This window comes from Hyperoodon ampullatus (genome assembly GCF_949752795.1).
Source record: "Hyperoodon ampullatus genome assembly, chromosome: 16".
NCBI classification, from domain to species: domain Eukaryota; kingdom Metazoa; phylum Chordata; class Mammalia; order Artiodactyla; family Ziphiidae; genus Hyperoodon; species Hyperoodon ampullatus.
In genome coordinates, this window is record NC_136929.1 from 72,196,285 (window position 1) to 72,218,841 (window position 22,557).

At 40.4% G+C, this 22,557-nt stretch overlaps 1 protein-coding gene across 1 annotated transcript in view; it reads right to left on the minus strand.

The window, feature by feature from the left end:
• Positions 1-3,666: 3,666 nt before the first annotated feature.
• LOC307064936 (microtubule-associated tumor suppressor candidate 2-like) overlaps positions 3,667-22,557 on the minus strand; it is a gene marked incomplete at both ends in the record, with an annotated part of 30,566 nt that continues 11,675 nt past the window's right edge. The window contains 2 exons of the mRNA XM_079721641.1: positions 3,667-3,872; positions 4,344-4,541. Of these exons, the coding sequence (XP_079577767.1) occupies positions 3,667-3,872; positions 4,344-4,541 (404 nt within the window). The remainder of the gene's footprint in view (positions 3,873-4,343; positions 4,542-22,557) is intronic.

Sequence of the window (22,557 nt, forward strand, 5' to 3'; positions counted from 1 at the left end):
AAGAACTGATCAGATTTGATCTCTGAATACAAAGGAAGGCAAAAAAGAAAAATAAAATGGTGAGTGGTAACGGCTGATTTTAAAATTTCCAACCTCAGTAGACAGGAGATCATAGATGTCATTACATCACAGAGCAACTTTGAGAGGCGGCATCAGTTTGGAAAAGATAACGGAAGATTCATTTTGTGGGAAACGTTTAGTTTGAGGTGACTTGAGTCACCCAGCTGGAGATATGTGACAGGTCATTTGAAATGTAGATGAGAAGTTCTGGAGGGAAGTTGGGGCTGGAGATATGGACTTGGTACCACGTCTGAAGTGCTAAGAGCTGAAACTGTGGACAAGAGGACCGAGGGGAAGATGGCAGCATTGGGATAGATGCATTCTGAGGACAGACCCTGGGGAGCTCAAACACTGGACTTCAGCACCAAGGAGGCAGACCCCACCATGATGAACCAGCAGGCTTAGCTTCCGGAGGTATTCTGGATGTACCAACAGCTCCTCCCAAAGGATCTCCTAGAAAGAGCCCACCTCTACCTCCCCAAATACTGCCCAGCTGACAACCCCCTCTGAGAAACTCCCTGATCACCCTAATCAGAAATGAAGCCTCCACCCCAACTCATTTAGAAAGCTGTCGGCACATATATCCATGCATCATGATTATTTATACCAATGTCAGTCTCTCTGTCCACATCCAGCTCTATCCCTACATCTCTAAACATTCTACTACTTCCCTGCACCAGAACAAGAAACAACAGAAAACCCTTCAGATTTCTTTTTTATTTCTCCTTTCAAATTCTTTGTCTCATGATTTCTGGTCTCAGCTCACCGCACAAAGAAAACATGAGAATATCGCAGAGAGAAAAAGAGGAGGAGAAACTGGAAAGGACAGCTGCAAAGGCCACCTTCTTCATGTTATTTTCTGATAGATATTTTCTGCTTCTTGAGCGCCAGTAGGTTAGGTGTTATTCAGAGTCCACAATGAGAGATCGTCCTCCACATAAATTATTCTATCCTTGTGTGATATGATCTATTTTCACTAATGATTAATTCATGAAACCCTAAGTCCTCCTATTTCCCTTCCCACACACACCCCCCACAAAGGTTTTAACTTTAAGTTATACCTCCTTACCCACCAGAAAAATCAAGTCTATAAACCTAACTGCTGGTAAATTTGACAACTAGGTATACTTTGGGCTATAGTTTGTTACCAGCACTAAATTACACTGTAATTGTTTTTCTCCAAATTTCTATTGCCTGAAGCATATTGGAGAATTTTTAAAACGATGAGCTACATGTTGGGTCAGACCTGCTCAAATACTGTGATTTTAAGCTTAAATTTAAGTTTTAAGGTAGAGAATTACTGTTTTCCTGTTCACTTTCAATCTTAAAAAAGCTGTGGGTCACGACCTAATGTCATTTGAAGTTTTATTTGAGGTTCGAAATGGGCCAACCTCATGATCTCCACGTGATGACCCTGTACAGGAGTGAAGGGAGGGTGATCTCCTGCGGCACGGTGAGGGTAAAGGTTGTGTGTTAATCCAGAGAAACTGAGCTGCTAGCAAGAAATTACAGGGAGGCAGCCTGAACCCACAAGGAGCACGGCCTCACCATGCGAGCTGCTCACCAAACAGCTGGCTTCTTCACATGATGGAAGGGTCCCCATCACCTGAAGCGAGTACACACACACCTGAGAAGGGGTGGTGCGGGGACAGGTGAGTTGGGCCTGAGGGGCCTCTCAAGGCAGCTCAACTCTAAGATTTGCTTCACTAATAGAAAGAAATGACTTCACGTCATGGGTGTGTCTTTACCATACATGGCAGCTTTGAGAACTAAACTGAGGAAGAGGAATACCATCCCAGGATGGGAGCATGTCATTCTGATCTCAGTTTGCTCAGCTATAAAATGCAGGGGTGGACAGGATGCTAAAATACCCTCAGGTTCTAAGGACCTACAGACGATTCCTTTCCCTGTGTCGGCCCCATCTGCCAAAGCCTCGTGGAGAAGGTCAGAAAACACAGCAGGGCACTCGCCTTGGGAAGCCCTTGCCCAGCGGGGTTGAATGAATCGTGCAGAGCCTGAGCCTGGAGTGGAGGGCAGACTCCAAATGGAACAGCCGAGACGCGCACTCAGGGGGCTCCCAGGCCCCCCTCTACAGTCAGCATCACTTGCCCATCAGGACCCAGGAAAGCAACACAGGAAAGTCGCAGCTAAGCCAAGGTAGCCCACAAAACACTAGTAGGTTCATACTGAATCACTTAAAAGTGTCCCCCATACAGCATTCACAGTCACATGGATGCTGTCAGACTGTTTATAGGCACGTGAGTAACTAAAATCATCAGTCACACATTTGCAAATAGTTCCTCATTGTAATCATGTTTCAGATTTTGAGACATCTACTTACTGTGGTGCAAACCCTTTTTATAGTAATATTCCTAAAATGAACCCTAAGTAGTGTCTAAAGAAAGACAAGACAAGGAACAAAAAAAGGAACCAACTCTGATATCATGTTAGCTGTTTCCATGAGCTAAACTGGCAACATTTGCTCCTAGGATTTGTCTAAGGACTTTCAGCTCTTCCAAGAGCTTTGTATTTTACTTAATCTTTGTCATCAAAGCATCATTTCTTTGCTAAAGAACAGGAACAGAAGTTTTCTTGACCTTAACTCTGATAACAAGCATAAGCATCATGGTTAACGACACTAAGACATCAATTCAAATACGGGCGAAGTTTTTCTGTGATTTACTGGTGAAGGACAAATTTTATATACAGTTAGGCGGCAAATAATTACAGACCGATTCTAACATATTGCATTTTAGAAACAGAAAGCAGTTATAAATAGAGTAAATATTTCTTTTACTATAAAATCTTTAAACCAGGAGTTATTTTCTCTGGCATGTAACAGCTCTTATCTCCGGTTGCTCAGGGAGTCCCTAGCTAGTATGCTTTGCAGCACAGGTGAGAAGAAATGCCCTAAGCACACCTGGAATTATTCCATCCACACCTGTCAGCTCTCCTTTTGAAAAAGTGGCTGCCATGGGGACATGCTTCAGGTCACCTTGAGGTTAATTTTTTTTAAGAAATCAAAATCTTAACTCCTTCCTTGGAAAGATACATACCATATGAGATTTTTTATCATTCATGCTCCATCTAAAACAGAAACATGCCACTGAGAATTTCACTCCTAAAAATGATGACAAATCGTCACTCCTCTATCTCAAAACCTTCAGACTGTTAACACACACACACATATCGAAAAATAAGAGTTACGCATTTGCAAATTTGAGACTGGCACTGTGCCATGACGCCATCCCTAATTCCAGTGGGGTTTCTAAAATGATTCCCATATGAAAGTAGGTCTGAGACACAGCACCTGCAGGAAATCAAGTGAACCAAGAACCTCTCAGAAATGCTTACAAACACGTCGAGATGCATTACTTTTAGGAATAACCAGGTAGACTAAAATTTAGAGCTACAGAGGTACAAATGTTCCACCCATGAGCTCTATAAAGCCGAGAAAGGATAGGGAAAAAACAAGCTTGGAGAGGGGAAATTGAAAAAAATAATACAAAATCAATCTTATTCTCAATCTCTCTTCCCCTTCCCCCTCCCCGTCTTTCACCCTGTCTCTATCTCTTATTCCAACTTGATTCAACTACTATAATCCCTTCAAAACAGCTTTCCACATGAAAACCGCTTAGATTTCCCTGGCAAATTCTTACTACCCAACATCTGAGGTGTCATGGCTTCAGATCCAGTAACAATGACTTTGAAGTCGATGAGGCCGAGATGGGGTTTGGCCCTCAAAGGCTCAGCCAAATGGGGCAGCCTTGGGTCTTCTTTAGGGACAGCAGCTGATGTGACCTGCTTGGACGCTATTAATTCATACTTTAAAATGCAGCTTACAACACCAGTGTCAGGTAGCAGGCCTGGAGTGACACCATCTCAGCTAACAGGGACCTTCCTGGGCACAGACCAGAAGAAGCTCCGCTGGGCTTCCCTATTTTTAACATCATTTAATTAACTTTTAGAAATCAAGTGCTCCACCAATATGAAGGCATGACGGGTAATCACAGGTGACTAAAATGATTTTCCCACTAATATTTCATGTCTTTTTCTGGCACATTAACTCCCCATAACTTAGAAAATGGTAGTGCCAAACAGGCTTTTATTTTTCTTCAGCAGATTATTTTTAAAGTCCCAACAACGGTAGATTAAGGTAGTCAACCCAAATTCTTAGTTAAACGCAAAGAAAATGCAACCCTGTTGTACCCACACGCCGATTCGCCCTCTGCTGGTCCTGCCTGTCTGGGATGCAAGCCTGCCCACCCGTCCGCCCCACTTACGGTTGGCCAGCCGGCTGGGCTCGGGCTGGGCGCTGTCCGCTGACTGGGTGCTGGACACTGAGGACACACTGGAGCTCCGGACGAAGCCAAAGGCCGCCAGCTTGGCTGCCGGGAGACGCGAGTAGCCAGGAGGACGAAGTCCAGATTTGGGTAGGTTGGATTTTGCAGCATTTGAACCGGAAGGTTTCTTTAAATCTGCTAAAATGAACCCAAACCAGAAAAAAAATCTCAGTTGATAGCAAGATAGAGAAGACACAGATTGTGAATATTAACCCAGCTCCAGCATAAACAGACCACAATTACTCTGGCACGGTCTGATTCAACACATTCACAAAGGCATCTTTATGAGAAAGGGCCCTCACTGCGGGCTGGTGCTAAGAGGAGGAGAGACAGCAGGCAGACGAGACCAGAACAGACAACGCACCCTATCATATGGCCATAAAGAAAGGCATAAAGTGCTTAGGGGGCTGAATGGAATGAGGACACATACTGTTGCAGGTCACCCTAGAATTGTGAAGCTGAGATACACCTTGCTTCTGACATACGATGGGTGAAGAATCCTTGAGGCCAAACACTCATCAGCAATTATAAGCTGTATGTAATAAGTCATAGAAACACACACAAAGAATCATTTAGTGGTGGTAGGAACGAGGTGAAAGAGCACAAACTGTGTAGCTGGCTGAAATCTAGTCTCTACCAATTACTACTGTGTAATCTCAGGCACTTGACCTAACACTAAGAACCACAGTTTCCTCCCGTGGAAGGAACAGGGTTGATAAAACTGGCCTGGAAGTGTTAGTGTAAGTACTACTGCTTGTAACACACAACTTGATAGGTGCTTAAACTGAGGCTAGGTTTCATTCTCTCCTTTTTCCATTATCTGTTTTTATGTTAGTCTAAACTTCAAAATTAGTTCCCAGGTATGTGCAAAGCCAGCTAATTTGAAATAATAAAACATTATTATAAATGCACGATCTCAGCGCTCCTGTGTCTGAGCCGGGCTCCACGCACAGCTACTGTGACAATCGTCCCAACCCTATGAGAATTCTCTCAATACCAGATAGAACCAGAACATTATCAGCACGCAAATGCTCGTTTTTTAATAAATTCATTTATTTTATTTATTTATTTTTGGCTGTGTTGGGTCTTCACTGCTGCACGTGGGCTTTCTCTAGTTGCGGCGAGCGGGGGCTACTTTCCGTTGCAGTGAGCGGGCTTCTCATTGCGGTGGCTTCTCTTGTTGCGGAGCACAGGCTCTAGGCACGCGGGCTTCATTAGTTGTGGTGCACGGGCTCAGTAGTTGTGGCTCGCAGGCTGTACAGTGCAGGCTCAGTAGTTGTGGCGCATGGGCTTAGTTGCTCTGTGGCATGTGGGATCTTCATGGACCAGGGCTCGAACCCATGTCCCCTGCATTGGCAGGTGGATTCTTAACCACTGTGCCACCAGGGAAGCCCACAAATGTTCTTTTTTGCCAAGCGTCCTGCTATTCTGTATAATTGTCCTAGTCAAGCCATTTAACAACTTTCACTCTAGCCATATTTACTGTGAGTGCTTGTTCTTACACTACAGTCAGGCAACTCTTCATTATCTACTGAAAGCTCCACCAGGTTGCAGATTAAAATTAAAATGGGCTATTTGTAAAAAACAATTCAAGGTCTAAAAAATCAATGAAGAGTCTACATATTAGAAAGCATCTATGTGTGGAAATACATCAAGAACCAACAGATGCCAGGCTGGGCCTGCAGTGCCCTTTCCTCTAGCAGCAGCTCCCCTGAGAGTGAGACCATGGTCACTCATATGTCCAGGTGACGGCAGAATCTGTATAACTGTGGTTTCCCGACTTCTAGGTCAGGACTAGGAAGGGGAGGAATCAGGTGAGTGCAAAGGGAAGAGGGGACAAGGAGCTGGTGCTGCAAATATTCCCAACTCAGGTCTGTTCTAACGCTTGGAAAAATATGTTCAACTAGGACAAAGAAGAAATAATCATTGTTTAATGTGTAATATTGGCCCCCTTTGTATCAGAAAGTAAATGTCATGTCAATGCCTTAGAATTATTGTCTCTGCTTCTCTAAAAGACATAAAGTTATATGAAGTAATAACTAAAAATATGTATTACTGGGTTTGTAACAGACATAGATGTAAAAAGGAGAAAGATGGAATAGAGCTAAATAGGAGTAACATTTCTGTATCTCACTGACATTAGTATAAATATTAAGTAGATTCTGATAATTTAAGATGATATGGTAAGCCCTAGAGCAATCAGTAAGAAGATAACTCAAAAAAATATAGTGAAAAAAATCACTAAAGGAATTAAAATGCTACCTTAGAAAATACTCACTCAGTGCAAGAGAAAGCAGTAATGAGTAGAGAAACAAAAAAGACATGAGGCAGACAGAAAACAAATAGCAAAATAGCACATGTAAATACAACTATATCAACAGTAACATTAAACGTGAATGTATCAACCAATCCAGTCATAAGGCACAGACTAACAGACTGGATGAAAAACAAGACTGAAACATATGCTGTCTGCTGGACAGACATTTTAGATTCAAACAAACAATCAGTTTAAAAGCAAAAGGATGGGAAAAGACATATCATGCAAAGAACAACCACCAGAAAGCTGGAGTGGCTATATTGATGGCAGAAAAAACACATTTTAAAACAAGAAAGAGATAAAGAGGGATATTTTTATCATGATCAAAAGTCAGTAAATCAGGCAGATACAGCAGCTGTAAATATATATACATCTAAAACAGGGTCCCAAAATACACAAAGCAAAAGCTTACAGAATTGACAGGAGAAATAAACAATTCAAAATAATATTTGGAGACTTTAATACCCCACTTTCAATAATGGAACAACTAAGCAGAAGATCAACAAGGCCATAGAAGACAAACACTATCAACCAACAAGACCTACAGACATCTATAAAACACTCCATCCAACAGCAGCAGAATATACATGCTTCTCAAGTGTACACAGACCCTTCTCCAGGATAAACTAAATATTAGGCTATAAAATAAGCATCACTAAATTTAAAAAGATTGAAATGATACAAGTGCATTCCTTTCCTGTTTTTTTTCTGTTTTTTGCTTGTTTCTGTTTTTTCATCTAACGTCCCAACAAACGTTCAGCCCTGCAATACACACAGATTCAGTACTTTCATTGCTGAGACAGTTTATGGTCATTGCCAATCTACCATTGTCCAACGTACCCTCCCTGACCTTTAATAGCAAAATTAGGGCCCAGCAATACCTTGGCAGAGACAGGCGCTGGTGACGTAATCGAGTAGCATCAAGGTGTGAATATACAGGAGGTGAGACTCTGTAACAAAGTAATGACACCATTTTTCTTGTACCTGGTTTTGGAACACATTTCTGTTGACTGTACTGTTTATTTGAAACCAAAATTGTCCATCACAACTCTGCTCCTCTGAGCTAGTCCTATCCACTCACATTCATTATGCACAGCAACTGGAAAGAAAGGCCATAAGAAATTCACCTCCATTTTGACAAGAGATGAAGATCCTTGTGGTTGCACTACCATCAACTACATTTGGCAAATTCCTGCTCCCTGGATTTCTGCCCATGTTTGAATCCTGCCCCTGTCTCCTTAAACGTCACCCGTGATTCCCTGATACTCCCTATCCCTTCTCAAAGGACTATGGTTGACTCAGCTCTGTAGACCCCCTTCTCTGTAGATGCCTGAGATCAAGCCTGTTCAGCCTAGTCAAGTTGACTTTAGCCTTACAAGGGTTATCTATGATTTATTTCCATGCTTGGGTTGCACAGGACTGAATTAGTTTCTAAGTACAAGCTCTAACTCTCTCCAGAAGTGAAATGTTAATGGATTTAAGTGGTGTTAACACAATTCTGAACACATGATATAATTTCATAGAACTAAATATACATGTACAAACACACACACACACACACACACACAGGAGTGCATGTAAAAATGAGTGAAATCAGAGTAAGTTCTGTAGTCTAGTTAAGAGTATTGTCCCAATATTAATCTCCTGGGTTTTTTTTTCCTTTTTTTAAAATTTTCATTGCTTATGGGAAGCAACTAAAGCAGTATTTAGAAGGAAAGTTGTATCTATAAATGCCTACATTAAAAAAGGAGAAAGATGTCAAATCAATAAAGCAAACTTCCACCTAAAGACACTGAAGAAAGAAAAGAGCAAACTAAACCTAAACCAAGCAGAAAGCAGGAAATAATAAATAAGACAATGGAAATAAATGAAACTGAATGGAAAAACAATAGAGAGAATCAATGAAGTCAAAAGTTGGTTCTTAGAAAGATCAACAAAGTTGACAAACCTCTAGCTAGACTACACAAGAGAAAGGGAAGACAAATCTTTAAATTAGGAATGGAAGAGGGGACATCACAACTCGTTCTTCAGAAATAAAAACAATTATAAGGAAATATGAATGAACAACTATATCTCAACACATTAGATGATCTAGTGAGACTGGAAAGTTCCAGAAAGACACAAACTATGAAAACTTACTCCAGAAGAAACAGAAAATACACCTATAACAAAAAGATTGAATTCATAATTCAAAAACTTCCCAGAAAGAAAAGTCCAGGCCCAAATGTCTTCACTAGTGAATCATATCAGACATTTAAAGAAAAATTTATACCAATTCTTCACAAATTATCCAAAAATAGGGGAAGGGGTGAAGAGAACACTTCCAAACTCATTCTGTGAAGTCAGTATTACCTTGATACCAAAACCAGACAAAAATACCATGAGAAAAGAAAACTACAGACTGATATCTATTGTAGATGCAAAATTCTCACCAAAATATACAGCAAACTGAAACCAGCCACCTATAGAAAGGATTATATGCCATGACCAAGTGAGATTTATCCCCAAAATGAAAGACTGGTTTAATATGGAAATCAGTCAATGTACTTATATTAATAGAATTAAAAAAAAACCCACACAACTATCTCAATAGATGCAGAAAAATCACTTGACAAATTCCAACAGCACTTCATGATAAAACACCTAACAAGCTAGGAAAAAATGAAAATGATCTCAACCTAATAAGGGCATCTAGGAAAAACCCACAGCTAACATCATACTGAAGGAAAACAGACTGAATGCTTCCCCACAAATCAGGAACAAGACAAGGATGTCTGCTCTCACTTCTATTCAACATTTTATGGAAGGTTCTAGCCAAGGCAATTGGGCAAGAAAATAAAAGGCACACAGATGGGAAACAAAAAGCAAAACTTTCTCTAGCTATAGACGACACGATCTTGTATATTAAAAAAAATCCCATAAAATCTACTAAAAAACTATTAGAACTAATACATGATTCAATACATGAAAATCAATTGTATTTCTATACACTTGCAATGAATAATCCAAAAATGAAGTTAAGAAAATTCCACTTACTATAGTAACAAAAAGAATAAAATACTCAGGAACTGTAATAAAGGGTCAGACTCTATTTTTTCAATGTTTGATTGATCACAGCTGTCAACTTTCAAACTCTGCACCCTCTTCTGTACTCCCCACATCTGAGAAAGCTGATAAGAACTTAAGCCCAGTGCTCCCTCCTTTGCCGCTGGGAGCAAATTCAAACTACGCAGGCCCCTACCACTTCCACTGAACCCTTCCCCGTCCCACCTCTAACCTCTGACAACAGTAAAAAAGAGCTGAGCCAGTGTCCTTTCCTGGCTCTCTCAAGCCATGTCAGCCATGTTTGAGAGGCCTGCCGATCTCTCCCCAGAGACCTCAATTATGTGACTAATGAACTTCCTCATACTCTCTTGCTTTGTGTATGGCATCATCAGCCTTGACTTCCAAAACAAATTGGGGGTGGGGGTCCCTCCTACTGAGACAGGCTGGGACCTGGGGCCCTCTGCTGCAGGGCTTGCACCCGGACACACATTCCTCGAGTAACAGAATACAAAGAAATGATAAGGGACTAAAAATAACTGCATGCGTGTGCACTTGGGGCAAATCATAGACAAGAAGACACAGAAAGACCCAAAAAACCCTACTGTCACTTCTGAAGAGCTGGGAGCAAAAACAGGGGACTGCACATGCCCTCCTGCACTCGACACCACCAAAGGGGTGGGCAAAACACCTAAGCCACCCCTCCAGCCTGACACACCCCTACTCTCACCCCATATAAGGAACCAGCTATCCCCCCTTCAGGGAGCGAGCAAGGGAACCTGTTGCTTGTTCTTGCACCCCTCTGCTGCAGCAGGGGCCCCAATAAAGCCTTGCCTGAATTTCTTGTCTGGGCTCTAGTCAATTTCTACTGATTGTGGAAGGTCAAGGACCCTGGTCGGTATCACTGCCTCTTCAGGGCGGCCACAACAATAGGTGCTGTGATCAGGATACTGAGACAGTGACCACCATCACAGGGAGTCTTTCTTCTTGCCTTGCTTTTATTAACTAGCTCTGCTGACTAAAAGCAAGCATGCACTTCAAGCTGCTGCTGGCTGGTTAGCTGGTGCTTTGAGCCGTGGGGCTCTGTGCTGCATTAATGAGTCCTACAGAACCTCTGTTATATAGACTTCCCCGACCTAAGTTGGAAGTGTCAGTAATCAATTGGCTTTTAGGAACAGGATTATGGGATTGGAGTGGGCCTTGGGTCACATATCTTTGCCTGGACCTATGTGTATGTCTTGGAATGGAGTTGTGACTGATCCTTGGTTCACGGGAAAGACTACCTTGTCCTATATGCAGGCCCACTGGGTGGCCACTCATGAAAAAGCAGTCATTAGGGGGAAAACAAGACCAAAAACAAAAGAAGCCGTCATGTGAGCACTGAGGTCTACATTCCTAAGAGCAGATGTCTCAGCAGGACCCTGAAATGTCTCTGCTGCCGCCTGTGCCTCTGTCAGAAATCCTGATCTCAGGGTTATACAGAAAAACACCCACTGCATCTCTGCGGACAGCAAAGGAGTTAATTCAAACCCTACTGAAGCCCAGGGTCCTGAAATCTTATAAAGCAACCACTGCCACAGGGAGGCCCCACCCCAGACGATGCTGAGCTGAAGCTCTCTGGAAGAACGTTATCAATACAAGCAGATTAGAGAGACACTCCCCCAGTAAAAACAACAAAGAAAAAAAGACTGGGGGTGGGTGGAGGGAGTGAGAGAGAGAGAAAGAAACTGGCATTATTCATAAGAGCCACAAGGTAGAAACAACACAAACGTGCATCAACTGATGAATAGATAAACAAGATGTGGAAGGTCAATACACTGCAATATTTTTCAGCTACAAAAAGAACGGAACTACTGATACATGTTAAAATATGGATGAACCTTGAAAACACTAAGGCAAGTGAAAGAAGCCAGACACAAAAGGCTGCACCTTGTATGATTCAATTATATGAAATGTCCAGAATAGGCAAATCTAGAGAGACAGAAAGTAGGTTAGTGGTTGCCAGGGGCTGGAGTTTGAGGAAACGGGGAGGGCCTGATAACAGGCATAGGGTTTCTATAAAAATGTTCTAAAATTGATAGTGGTGATGGTTACACAATTGTGTGAATAGACTAAAAACCACTGAACTGTATCCTTTAAAAGGGTGAATTCTATCTAGTATATGAATTGTGTCAATACAGCTGTTATATTAAAACAAAACTTTTTTTAAAAAGAATAAATCTTGTCTTCAGTTGAGTAACAAGCTTACACTGAGCTGGAGCAATGATGACTTTCCCAATCTCTATCAGTATCTTCAACTTCCAAAGGGCCTGTGACAGATAGAGTGGACTTGGTCTGTCGTTGTGAGTCCTCCAAAAAACCCCTTCTAACCGGCAGATGGAAGAAATGTTCTATACAGCAGATCAAAGACCCTTCCAAATGAATATGACCATAATGGGGAAATTAAATAACTTCAAAAATTAATGAATATTTTAACAAAAAACCTCTAGGATCAAATATTCAAATCCCATGCAAAGGAGCTTAAGTGGGCTCACTTCTTTTATTTTTATCAAGGCTCTGTATTCTGTCAAGATTTTGCCAAAAAAAAGACACAAATTCCTGTGTGAACAACAAAAGGGATTTTGCTGCTATTAAGTGCTTAAAAGATGTGTTGCTCTTTCAAAGTAATACTGTTTTTCTTTTGAAAGATGAATCCTTTGAACAATGCAAATCCTCACATTTAGAGGAAACATGAAAAGCTGTATTTATTCTCACCATTTTTCCTTTTGTATTGATTCTCCTTTAAATATGACTTTGTCATGCTAGAATATCTCAATCATCTAAAATCAGATTACAGTGCTCTATGGTTCAGTACTGTATTGATAAAGGTCCATCCATCACTGTCTAACATTCTTGACATCTGAGGCAGTAAAATAAAAACTTTAAGAATGTAAATGGGGAGTCAAGATGGCGTACGAGGAGGACACAGAATTCACGTCTCCTCACAACGAGGGCACCTACCAGGCACCGGGGGGGACCACGGACACCTAAGGGGACGGGAGAAAGCCCCAGTGACCAGTGATCTCTCCTTTTGGCTTGTTCCCCACCCGTCCTTTTTTTATTTTTCTTTTTTCTGTTGTGGTTTTATTTTACCTTGTTGCAGTTGTTTCAAATAGTTTTATTTTTCCTGATCTTTCTAATTTTATTTTGTTTTTTTATTCTTTCATATCATACTGCTACTTATTTTCTTTTTTTCTTCCTTTTTTTTTTAACGCGCCACAAAGCTTGTGGGATCTTGGTTCCCAGGCCAGAGGTTCGACCTGAGCTCCTGTGGTGGGAGCTCTGAGTCCAAACCACTGGACTAACAGAGAGCCTCAGACCCCAGGGAATATCAGTCGGACTGAGGCCTCCTGGAGGTCCTCATCTCAGCATCAAGACCTAACTCTATCCAACTACCTGCAAACTCCACTGCTGGACGTCTCAGGCCAAACAACCAGTAAGACAGGAATACAGCACCACCCATTAAAAAAAAAAAAAGAAAAGAAACAAAAAAGAACTTTGTTACAGATGAAGGAGCAAAGTAAAAACCTACAAGACCAAATAAATGAAGATGAAATAGGCAACCTACCTGAAAAAGAATTCAGAATAATGATAGTAAAGATGATCCAAAATCTTGGAAACACAATGGGGAAAATACAAGAAACATTTAACAAGGATCTAGAGGAACTAAAGAGCAAACAGTGATGAACAGCACAATTACTGAAATCAAAAATACTCTAAAAGGAAACAATAGCAGAATAACTGAGGCAGAAGAATGGATAAGTGAGTTGGAAGACAAAATGGCGGAAATAACTGCCAGGGAGCAGAATAAAGAACAAAGAATGAAAAGAATTGAGGACAGACTCAGAGACCACTGGGACAACACTAAACACACCAGTATTCGAATTACAGGCGTTCCAGAAGAAGAAGAGAAAACAAAAGGGTCTGAGAAAATATTTGAAGAGATTATAGTTGAAAACTTCCCTAAGATGGGTAGGGAAATAGTCAATCAAGTCCAGGAAGCACAGAGAGTACCATTCAGGATAAAACTAAAAAGAAACATGCAGAGACACATATTAATCAAACTATCAAAAATTAAATACAAAGAAAAAATACTGAAAGCACCAATGGAAAAGCAACAAATAACATACAACGGAATCCCCATAAGGTTAACAGCTGATCTTTCAGCAGAAACTCTGCAAGCCAGAAGGGAGTGGCAGGACATATTTAAAGTGATGAAAGGGAAAAATCTACAACCAAGATTACCCAGCAAGGATCTCATTCAGATTCAACAAAGAAATTAAAACCATTACAGAAAAGCAAAAGTTAACATAATTCAGCACCACCAAACCACCTTTACAACAAACGCTAAAGGAACTTCTCTAGGCAAGAAACACAAGAGAAGGAAAAGACCTACAATAACAAACACAAAACAATTAAGAAAATGGTAATAGGAACATACATATTGATAATTACCTTAAATGTAAGTGAATTAAATGCTCCAACCAAAAGAAACAGACTGGCTCAATGGATACAAAAACAAGACCCATACATATGCTGTCTACAAGAGACCCACTTCAGACCTAGGGACACATACAGACTGAAAGTGAGGAGATGTAAAAAGTAATTCCATGCAAATGGAAATCAAAAGAAAGCTGGAGTAGCAATTCTCATATCAGACAAAATAGACTTTAAAATAAAGACTATTACAAGAGACAAAGAAGGACACTACATAATGATCAAGGGATCAATCCAAGATGCAGATATAACAATTGTAAATATTGTTTACCTAACAGAGGAGCACCTCAATGCGTAAGGCAAATGCTAACAGCCATAAAAGGGAAAATCGACAATAACACAATAATAGTAGGGGACTTTTAACACCCCACTTTCACCAATGGACAGATCATTGAAAATGAAAATAAATAAGCAAACACAAGCTTTAAATGACACATTAAACAAGATGGACTTAATTGATATTTACAGGACATTCCATCCAAAAACAACAGAACACACTTTCTTCTCAAGTGCTCATGGAACATTCTCCAGGATAGCCCATATCTTGGATCACAAATCAAGCCTCAGTAAATTTAAGAAAATTGAAATCGTATCAAGCATCTTTTCTGACCACAACGCTATGAGACTGGAAATCAATTACAGGAAATAACTGTAAAAAAACACAAATACATGGAGGCTAAACAGTGCGCTACTAAATAACCAAGAGATCACTGAAGAAATCAAACTAGAAATAACAAAATACATAGAAACAAATGACAACAAAAACATGACGATCTAAAACCTATGGGATGCAGCAAAAGCAGTTCTAAGAGGAAAGCTTATAGTAATTCAATCTCACCTCAAGAAACAAGAAAAGTCTCAAATAAACAATCTAACCCTACACTTAAAACAACTACAGAAAGAAGAACGAAGAAAACCAAACGTCAGTAGAAGGAAGGAAATCATAAAGATCAGAGCAGAAATGAATGAAACAGAAATGAAGAAAACATAGCAAAGATCAATAAAACTAAAAGCTGGTTCTTCGAGAAGAAAAACAAAATTGCTAAACCCTTAGCCAGACTCATCAAGAAAAAAAGGGAGAGGATGCAAATCAATAAAATTAGAAATGAACAAGGAGAAATCACCACTGAAACTGCAGAAATACAAAGGATTATGAGAGATTACTACAAACAACTATATGCCAATAAAATGGACAACCATGAAGAATGGACGAATTCTTGGAAGGGTACAATTTTCCAAGACTGAACCAAAAGAATTAGAAAATATAAACAGACCTATCACAAGTAATGAAATTGAAACCATAATTAAAAATCTTCCAACAAACAAAAGTCCAGGACCAGATGGCTTCACAGGCAAAGTCTATTAAACATTTTGAGAAGAGCTGACACCCATCCTTCTCAAACTCTTGCAAAAAATTGCAGAGGGAGAAACACTCCCAAATTCATTCTACGAAGCCACCATCACCCTGACACCAAAACCAGAAAAATACATCACAAAAAAAGAAAATTATAAACCAATATCACTGATGAACATAGATGCAAAAATCCTGAACAAAATACTAGCAAACAGAATCCAACAACATATTAAAAGGATCATATTAAACACCATGATCAAGTGGGATTTATCCCAGGGATGCAAGGATTCTTCAATATACGCAAATCAATCAATGTGATACACCACATTAACAAATTAAGGAATAAAAACCATATGATCATCTCAGTAGATGCAGAAAAAGATTTTCATAAAATTCAACACCCATTTATGATAAAAACTCTCCAGAAAATAGGCATAGAGGGAACCTACCTCAACATAATAAAGGCCATATATGACAAACCCACAGCAAGCATCATACTCAACGGTGAAAAACCGAAAGCATTTCCACTAAGATCAGGAACAAGACAAGGATGTCCACTCTCACTACTCTTATTCTACATAGTTTTGGTAGTCCTACCCACAGCAATCAGAGAAGAAAAAGAAATAAAAGGAATACAAATTGCAAAAGAAGAAGTAAAACTGTCACTGTTTGCCAATGACATGATACTATACAAAGAAAATCCTAAAGATGCCACCAGAAAACTACTGGAACTAATCAATGAATTTGGTAAGGTTGCAGGATAGAAAATTAATGCACAGATCTCTGGCACTGCTATACACCAACAACGAAAAATCAGAAAGAGAAATTAAGGAAACATTCCTATTTACCAAACCAACAAAAAGAAGAAAATACCTAGGGATAAACCTGCCTAAGGAGGCAAAAGACTTGTACTCAGAAAACTATAAAACATGGATGAAAGAAATCAAAGATGACACAAACAGATGGAGAAATATACCATGTTCCTGGATTGGAAGAATCAATATTGTGAAAACGACTATAATACCCAAAGCAATTTACAGATTCAATGCAATCCCTATCAAACTACCAGTGGCATTCTTTACAGAATTAGAGCAGAAAATTTTACGATTTGTATGGAAACACAAAATACCCCAAATAGCCAAAGCAATCTTGAGAAAGAAAAACGGAGTTGGAGGAATCAGGCTCCCTGACTTAAAACTATACCACAAAGCTACAGTAATCAAGACAGTATGGCACTTGCACAAAAACAGAAATATAGATCAATGGTACAGGATAGAATGCCCAGAGATAAACCCACACACATACAGTCACCTAATTTATGACAAAGGAGGCAAGAACATACAATGGAGAAAAGACAGCCTCTTCATTAAGTGGTGCTGGGAAAACTGGACAGCTACATGTAAAAGAATGAAATTAGAACACTCCCTAACACCATACACAAAAATAAACTCAAAATGGATTAAAGACCTAAATGTAAGACCAGACGCTGTAGAACTCTTAGAGGAAAACATAGGTAGAACACTCTTTGACATAAATCACAGCAAGATCATCTTTTTTTACCCACTTTCTAAAGTAATGAAAATAAAAACAAAAATAAACAAATGGGACCTAATGAAACTTAGAAGCTTTTGCACAGCAAAGGAAACCATAAACAAGAGAAAAAGACAACCCTAAGAATGGGAGAAAATATTTGCAAATGAAACAACAGTCAAATGATTAATCTCCAAAATATACAAACAGCTCATGGAGCTCAATATCAAAAAAAAAAAAAAAAAAACAATCCAATTAAAAAAATGGGTGGAAGACCTAAATAGACATTTTACCAAGGAAGACATACAGATGGCCAAGAGGCACATGAAAAGATGCTCAATATCACTAATGATTAGAGAAATGCAAATCAAAACTACAATGAGGTATTACCTCATGCCAGTCAGAATGGCTATTATCAAAAAATCTAGAAACAATAAATGTTGGAGAGGGTGTGGAGAAAAGGGAACCCTCTTGCACTGTTGGTGGGAATGTAAATTGATACAGCCACTATGGAGAACAGTATGGAAGTTCCTTAAAAAACTAAAAATAGAACTACCATATGGCCCAGCAATCCCACTACTGGGCATATACCCTGAGAAAACCATAATTCAAAAAGAGTCATGTACCACAGTGTTCACTGCAGCACTACTTACAATAGCCAGGACATGGAAGCAACCTAAGTGTCCATCAACAGATGAATGGATAAAGAAGATGTGGCACACATATACAATGGAATATTACTCAGCCATGAAAAGAAACGAAATTGAGTTATTTGTAGTGAGGTGGATGGACCTAGAGTCTGTCATACAGAGTGAAGTAAGTCAGAAAGAGAAAAACAAATACCGTATGCTAACACATATATATGGAATCTATGGAAAAAAAAAGGTCATGAAGAACCTAAGGGTAAGACGGGAATAAAGACACAGATCTACTAGAGCATGGACTTGAGGATATGGGGAGGGGGAAGGGTAAGCTGTGACAAAGTGAGAGAGTGGCATGGACATATATACACTACCAAACGTAAAATAGATAGCTAGTGGGAAGCAGCCGCATAGCACAGGGAGATCAGCTCGGTGCTCTGTGACCACCTAGAGGTGTGGGATAGGGAGGGTGAGAGGGAGGGAGACACAGGAGGGAAGAGATATGGGAACATATGTATATGTATAACTGATTCACTTTGTTATAAAGCAGAAACTAATACACCACTGTAAAGCAATTATACTCCAATAAAGATGTTAAAAACAAAAAAAAGACTGTTAAAGGAAGGAGGACAGGGACTGATCTGCTGAGAGGAGGATGAGTTGGGACATGTCAAGACTAGAGGTATGGAAATCAGCTGGGGGGCAGCAGATCAGGAGAGAAGTCCTGACATTCTAGGAGCAGGGATGGAGTAGGTGTATTCAAGTTACAAACTCAGCAGGTCTGGCTGACTGATTATCTGGAGGAGTGGGAGGGAAGGTGGGACGGTGAGTAAAGAGAAATCTTCTTTGTTGTAGGAATAAGAAAAGGCCGACATCCCTGAAAAACTTCCAAGGGAACCACTGTGGTTAAGCCTTGCCCCACTGAGGTCATGTACACCTGAAAACACAGCAATGTGTAGGAACTCTAGGAAAATCCTTCTCACTGAAAAAACAATAGAAACAAGCTGTGGTCAGAAGAGCCCCGTGGAAGGCTCTCCTGCAGAGCGGCTGGACAGCCTGTAGGGTCACTCCCTGTGAGCAGCAAAGCAAACCCCAGAAAGGCCCAGGGTGGATGCGCGGTACCTCAACAGGTGAGACTGCAGAGGGATGCAGGGGGCTTAGACCCCGTGCTTTTGCTCACTTCATTACAGGTGTGTCTGTCCACAATCCGGGAATGATGATCAGGAGAAAAACTTAACTGAGATTGCTGGCTCACTGGCATTATTTAATATCCAGGCTGGAAAGGGAACTAGTGAAAGTTTTTTGTTTTGGTTTCGTTTTGTTAATGTTTCTGGAGTTGCAAAGAGATGGGCCTAAAGGTAAAAACAGAACACTGTGCTAAATGAGCAATAAATAATCTGTAAAACCAAATAAACCTATTTGCAGTGTGTCTTTAACTGAGGCCCAAATCTTGAGTTTTACTTCCTTATAATTATCTAAAAATTTGAGACTAAGCATTTTTGCATTATCGGAGTATAACTGGGATCTGAGCATCTGCATTTGCATTTCTGTTTAGATCTTGTTATCTCACCTAAAGCAACTGGATTTAATCCAGAGATTCACAAATATCCAGTGACATATTTTCCACTGTATTAGAGTAAAACCCCCCCTAGGGAGAGTTGGCCTCTCTATACATAGTTGGTCGGTGAATAAATTAGTCAAAGCCTTTGTGTAAGAGAAGGGAACTGGAAAGGGTCGGGTGGGGAGCAGGCATGAGAGAGTGCTACAAACAGAAGGACATTCACAGCAGGGACAAGTAATGTAAATACTGCAAATGTCATACTTCTGCTGGACAGATCTGCTTATAAATAGAAGCTGTTTAAAAAGAGACGTCAAATACAGGTGACCTTGTACTAGTACATCTTACAGAATTAGAAGTGTTAGTCAATTACTTTTAACTGACTCTAAACCTACCAATGCTTCTAAACTGCTGTGGGTATACGTGAGGATGGAGAAAGTCCTTGGATCCTATTTGTACTTGTAGTTCTCGGGGAAATCATCAGAGGCTCAAAGCTCATCGAAAGGAACAATATCTTTATGAGCAAATGCACTTGAATCATCTGTTTTCTGATAATTGGCTTTAGCACTGCAAAATAGAGGAAAAGCAAAGCACTTGCTCTCTTTGCTAAGGAAAAGACTCAGAAGATTCTGATGACATAGCATGTCTTTTCCATGGAGTGCGTTTAAAGCACAGTTCTCACACTGCTTTTGCAATACTGACGGAACAATCATTTTACACTACTGAGCAGCACCCTAAGAGGTGCTGGTGACTAGATTTAAGTAGGAAAGGAGACCGCCAGCTCGTGGTGGTGGACAGAACGCAGGCATTTTGTCCCTTTCTTACCAAAGATGCCTTAAGGTGAGAATAGTTCAATTTTAAGAGGCACAATTAATAATAACAGCTAATATTTATTGACTCCTTCTATTAAGCACTTTACCTATTTAAACCTAGAACAAGAGACAGGCAAGAGACAGGTACTTACCAAGCCAGATATTTCAACAGTTTCTGGAACAGAGACGGAGGCCCCTGACTGGCAGGCAGAGGAAAGCGCAGCCTGCAGCAGACGGGAGAGCAGCGCTGCCCTGGAAAAAGCAAGTGCTGACCTCCAGCTGGACAGCCAGGGCCGCAGAGCCTCAGATCCCGGGAAGGAGGAGGGAGAGGCTGAAATGGTTAGGGAGACACTATAACCTCCACCCCACTGTCTCCCTCATCAGGTCCTGCAGTGTCCAGCACCCAGGAATTTACCCCTACCTGGCCACCCCGTGCCAAGCCCCAGGGTTAGGGAAACAGATTCCTAAAGAGTCCGAACAAATGGACTTGATGTCCATCCAACTCAATAGTAAGCATGAATGATCACAAAGACTTCGAGAAAAGCTGCCGGCATAACACAAACGACAAAAAAACTGAGAAAAACAAAGAGAAAATCTGCCCCTGAGCATATAGAGAGAATTCAGGAAACAAAAGCTATCTTTAGGATGGGAGGGAGATGCAAGAGGGAGAGGATATGGGGATATATGTATACGTATAGCTGATTCACTCTGTTATACAGCAGAAACTACATGCTATTGTAAAGCAATTATACTCCAATAAAGACGTTAAAAAAAAAAAGCTATCTTTAAAAAAATCTAATTATCCCTAGAGAAATTTGGGAAGATATGGCAACAATTAAAGAAAGTACAATCTGCTACGAAAAGACACAATCAGAAACCAAGACGGCATCCTTGGAAATTAAAAATACCCAAACAACAATTCAAGAGAAGTGTTAGAAAATAAAGTCCAGTCAGATGGTCTAAAATGAAAAAGGAAAGCATGAGGTAAGAGAAAACGTGAGAAAAACTAGACACAAGTAATCACTTTGGGAGGTCCAAAAACCAAATAATAGAAATTTCAGGAAGACAGAGAAAACAGAGAATTAAAACACCAAGGATAGAGACGATTCTAAAGCTTCCAGAGAGAAACAAAAGCAGGTCTCCTACCAAAAAAAAAAAAAAATATATATATATATATGTTTCTCAGACTGGCACCAGGTTTCTTTAGAGCAACACTGGAAGTCTGCATGTTTTGAAAGAAAATCAGTTTCAACCTAGAAAATGATATTTGATCTAGTGAATGCAGACTAAAGGCTGTCTCAGAAAGGCAAAAACTCTGTGAGTTTGCTTTCCCTGAACCCTCTCTTAGAAAATTACCGAGGATGTACTCCAGCAAAACAAACCAGGAAACACATGGATCCATCCCAGGAGAAAGACGAAGGGAAGTTCCAGAAGAACAACATCTAGCTGAGAAGGCAAACAGAAGCTGTAGGACCGAAAGTCCCAGAGGCAGGCACCAGGAGAAAGAAAAAGGCATCTTGAAACAAAAAGCCCAGGACACAGTGGGTGTCCAGTAAATACGTACTGCATGATTCCATCCCTCACTTCGGTTTGAGACTTTACCTGCCCAACCACTCAATACTCTCCAACTTCTGAACCTCTGCTTTGAAATCATGTTTTTATATGGTTTTGGATTAAGGAAGGACAAGAACGTATAAAGACAAGGATACAGCCCCTTTCCATAGTACAGAAAAATCCGGGAAGACAAGCTTTGTGATGAGTGCTCATATACAAGGATAAATCAGACAGAAGTCTTGAGAGTCCATATCAAACAAGGTCAAAATGGCAAAACAAAAAATCTAGATGATTCATCCTCATCCTTACTATCACTTTAAAAAGCAAATAGATGGAGCAGCTAATGGCAAGGTCCGTACCCTTCAGCTGTGTCCCATTAGAATTAGTAGCGGATTTTTGCCTGTAGAGTTGAGTTAGGGCTGCCATTACTCTTCCTTGCTTTTTGTCCTTGAATGATTTTCCCACAATCTATTCTGATGTGAACTTGACGCACAGGGTTGGGGGTTAGTCAAATCCACCCCCTAGAGACTATCTACTTCTCTCTATACCCTACCACCGCCTTGGCTATCATTTAGGGTATCCTGCATCGGTCTCTTGAAAGGTCCCTGTCTCCATCCTTGTTACCCCACCCCACTCCTGTCCCTCAATCCATTCTCCAAACTTCAGTCTAACAGATATTTTTTAAATGAAATATGATCCTATCAGTCCCTTGCTTAATATCCTTTAATGGCACCATCTTGTTCTTAGGAGAAAAGGCCAATTCCTTAACACAGCTTACCACGTCACAACAATCTTCTTTTTTCTCATCCC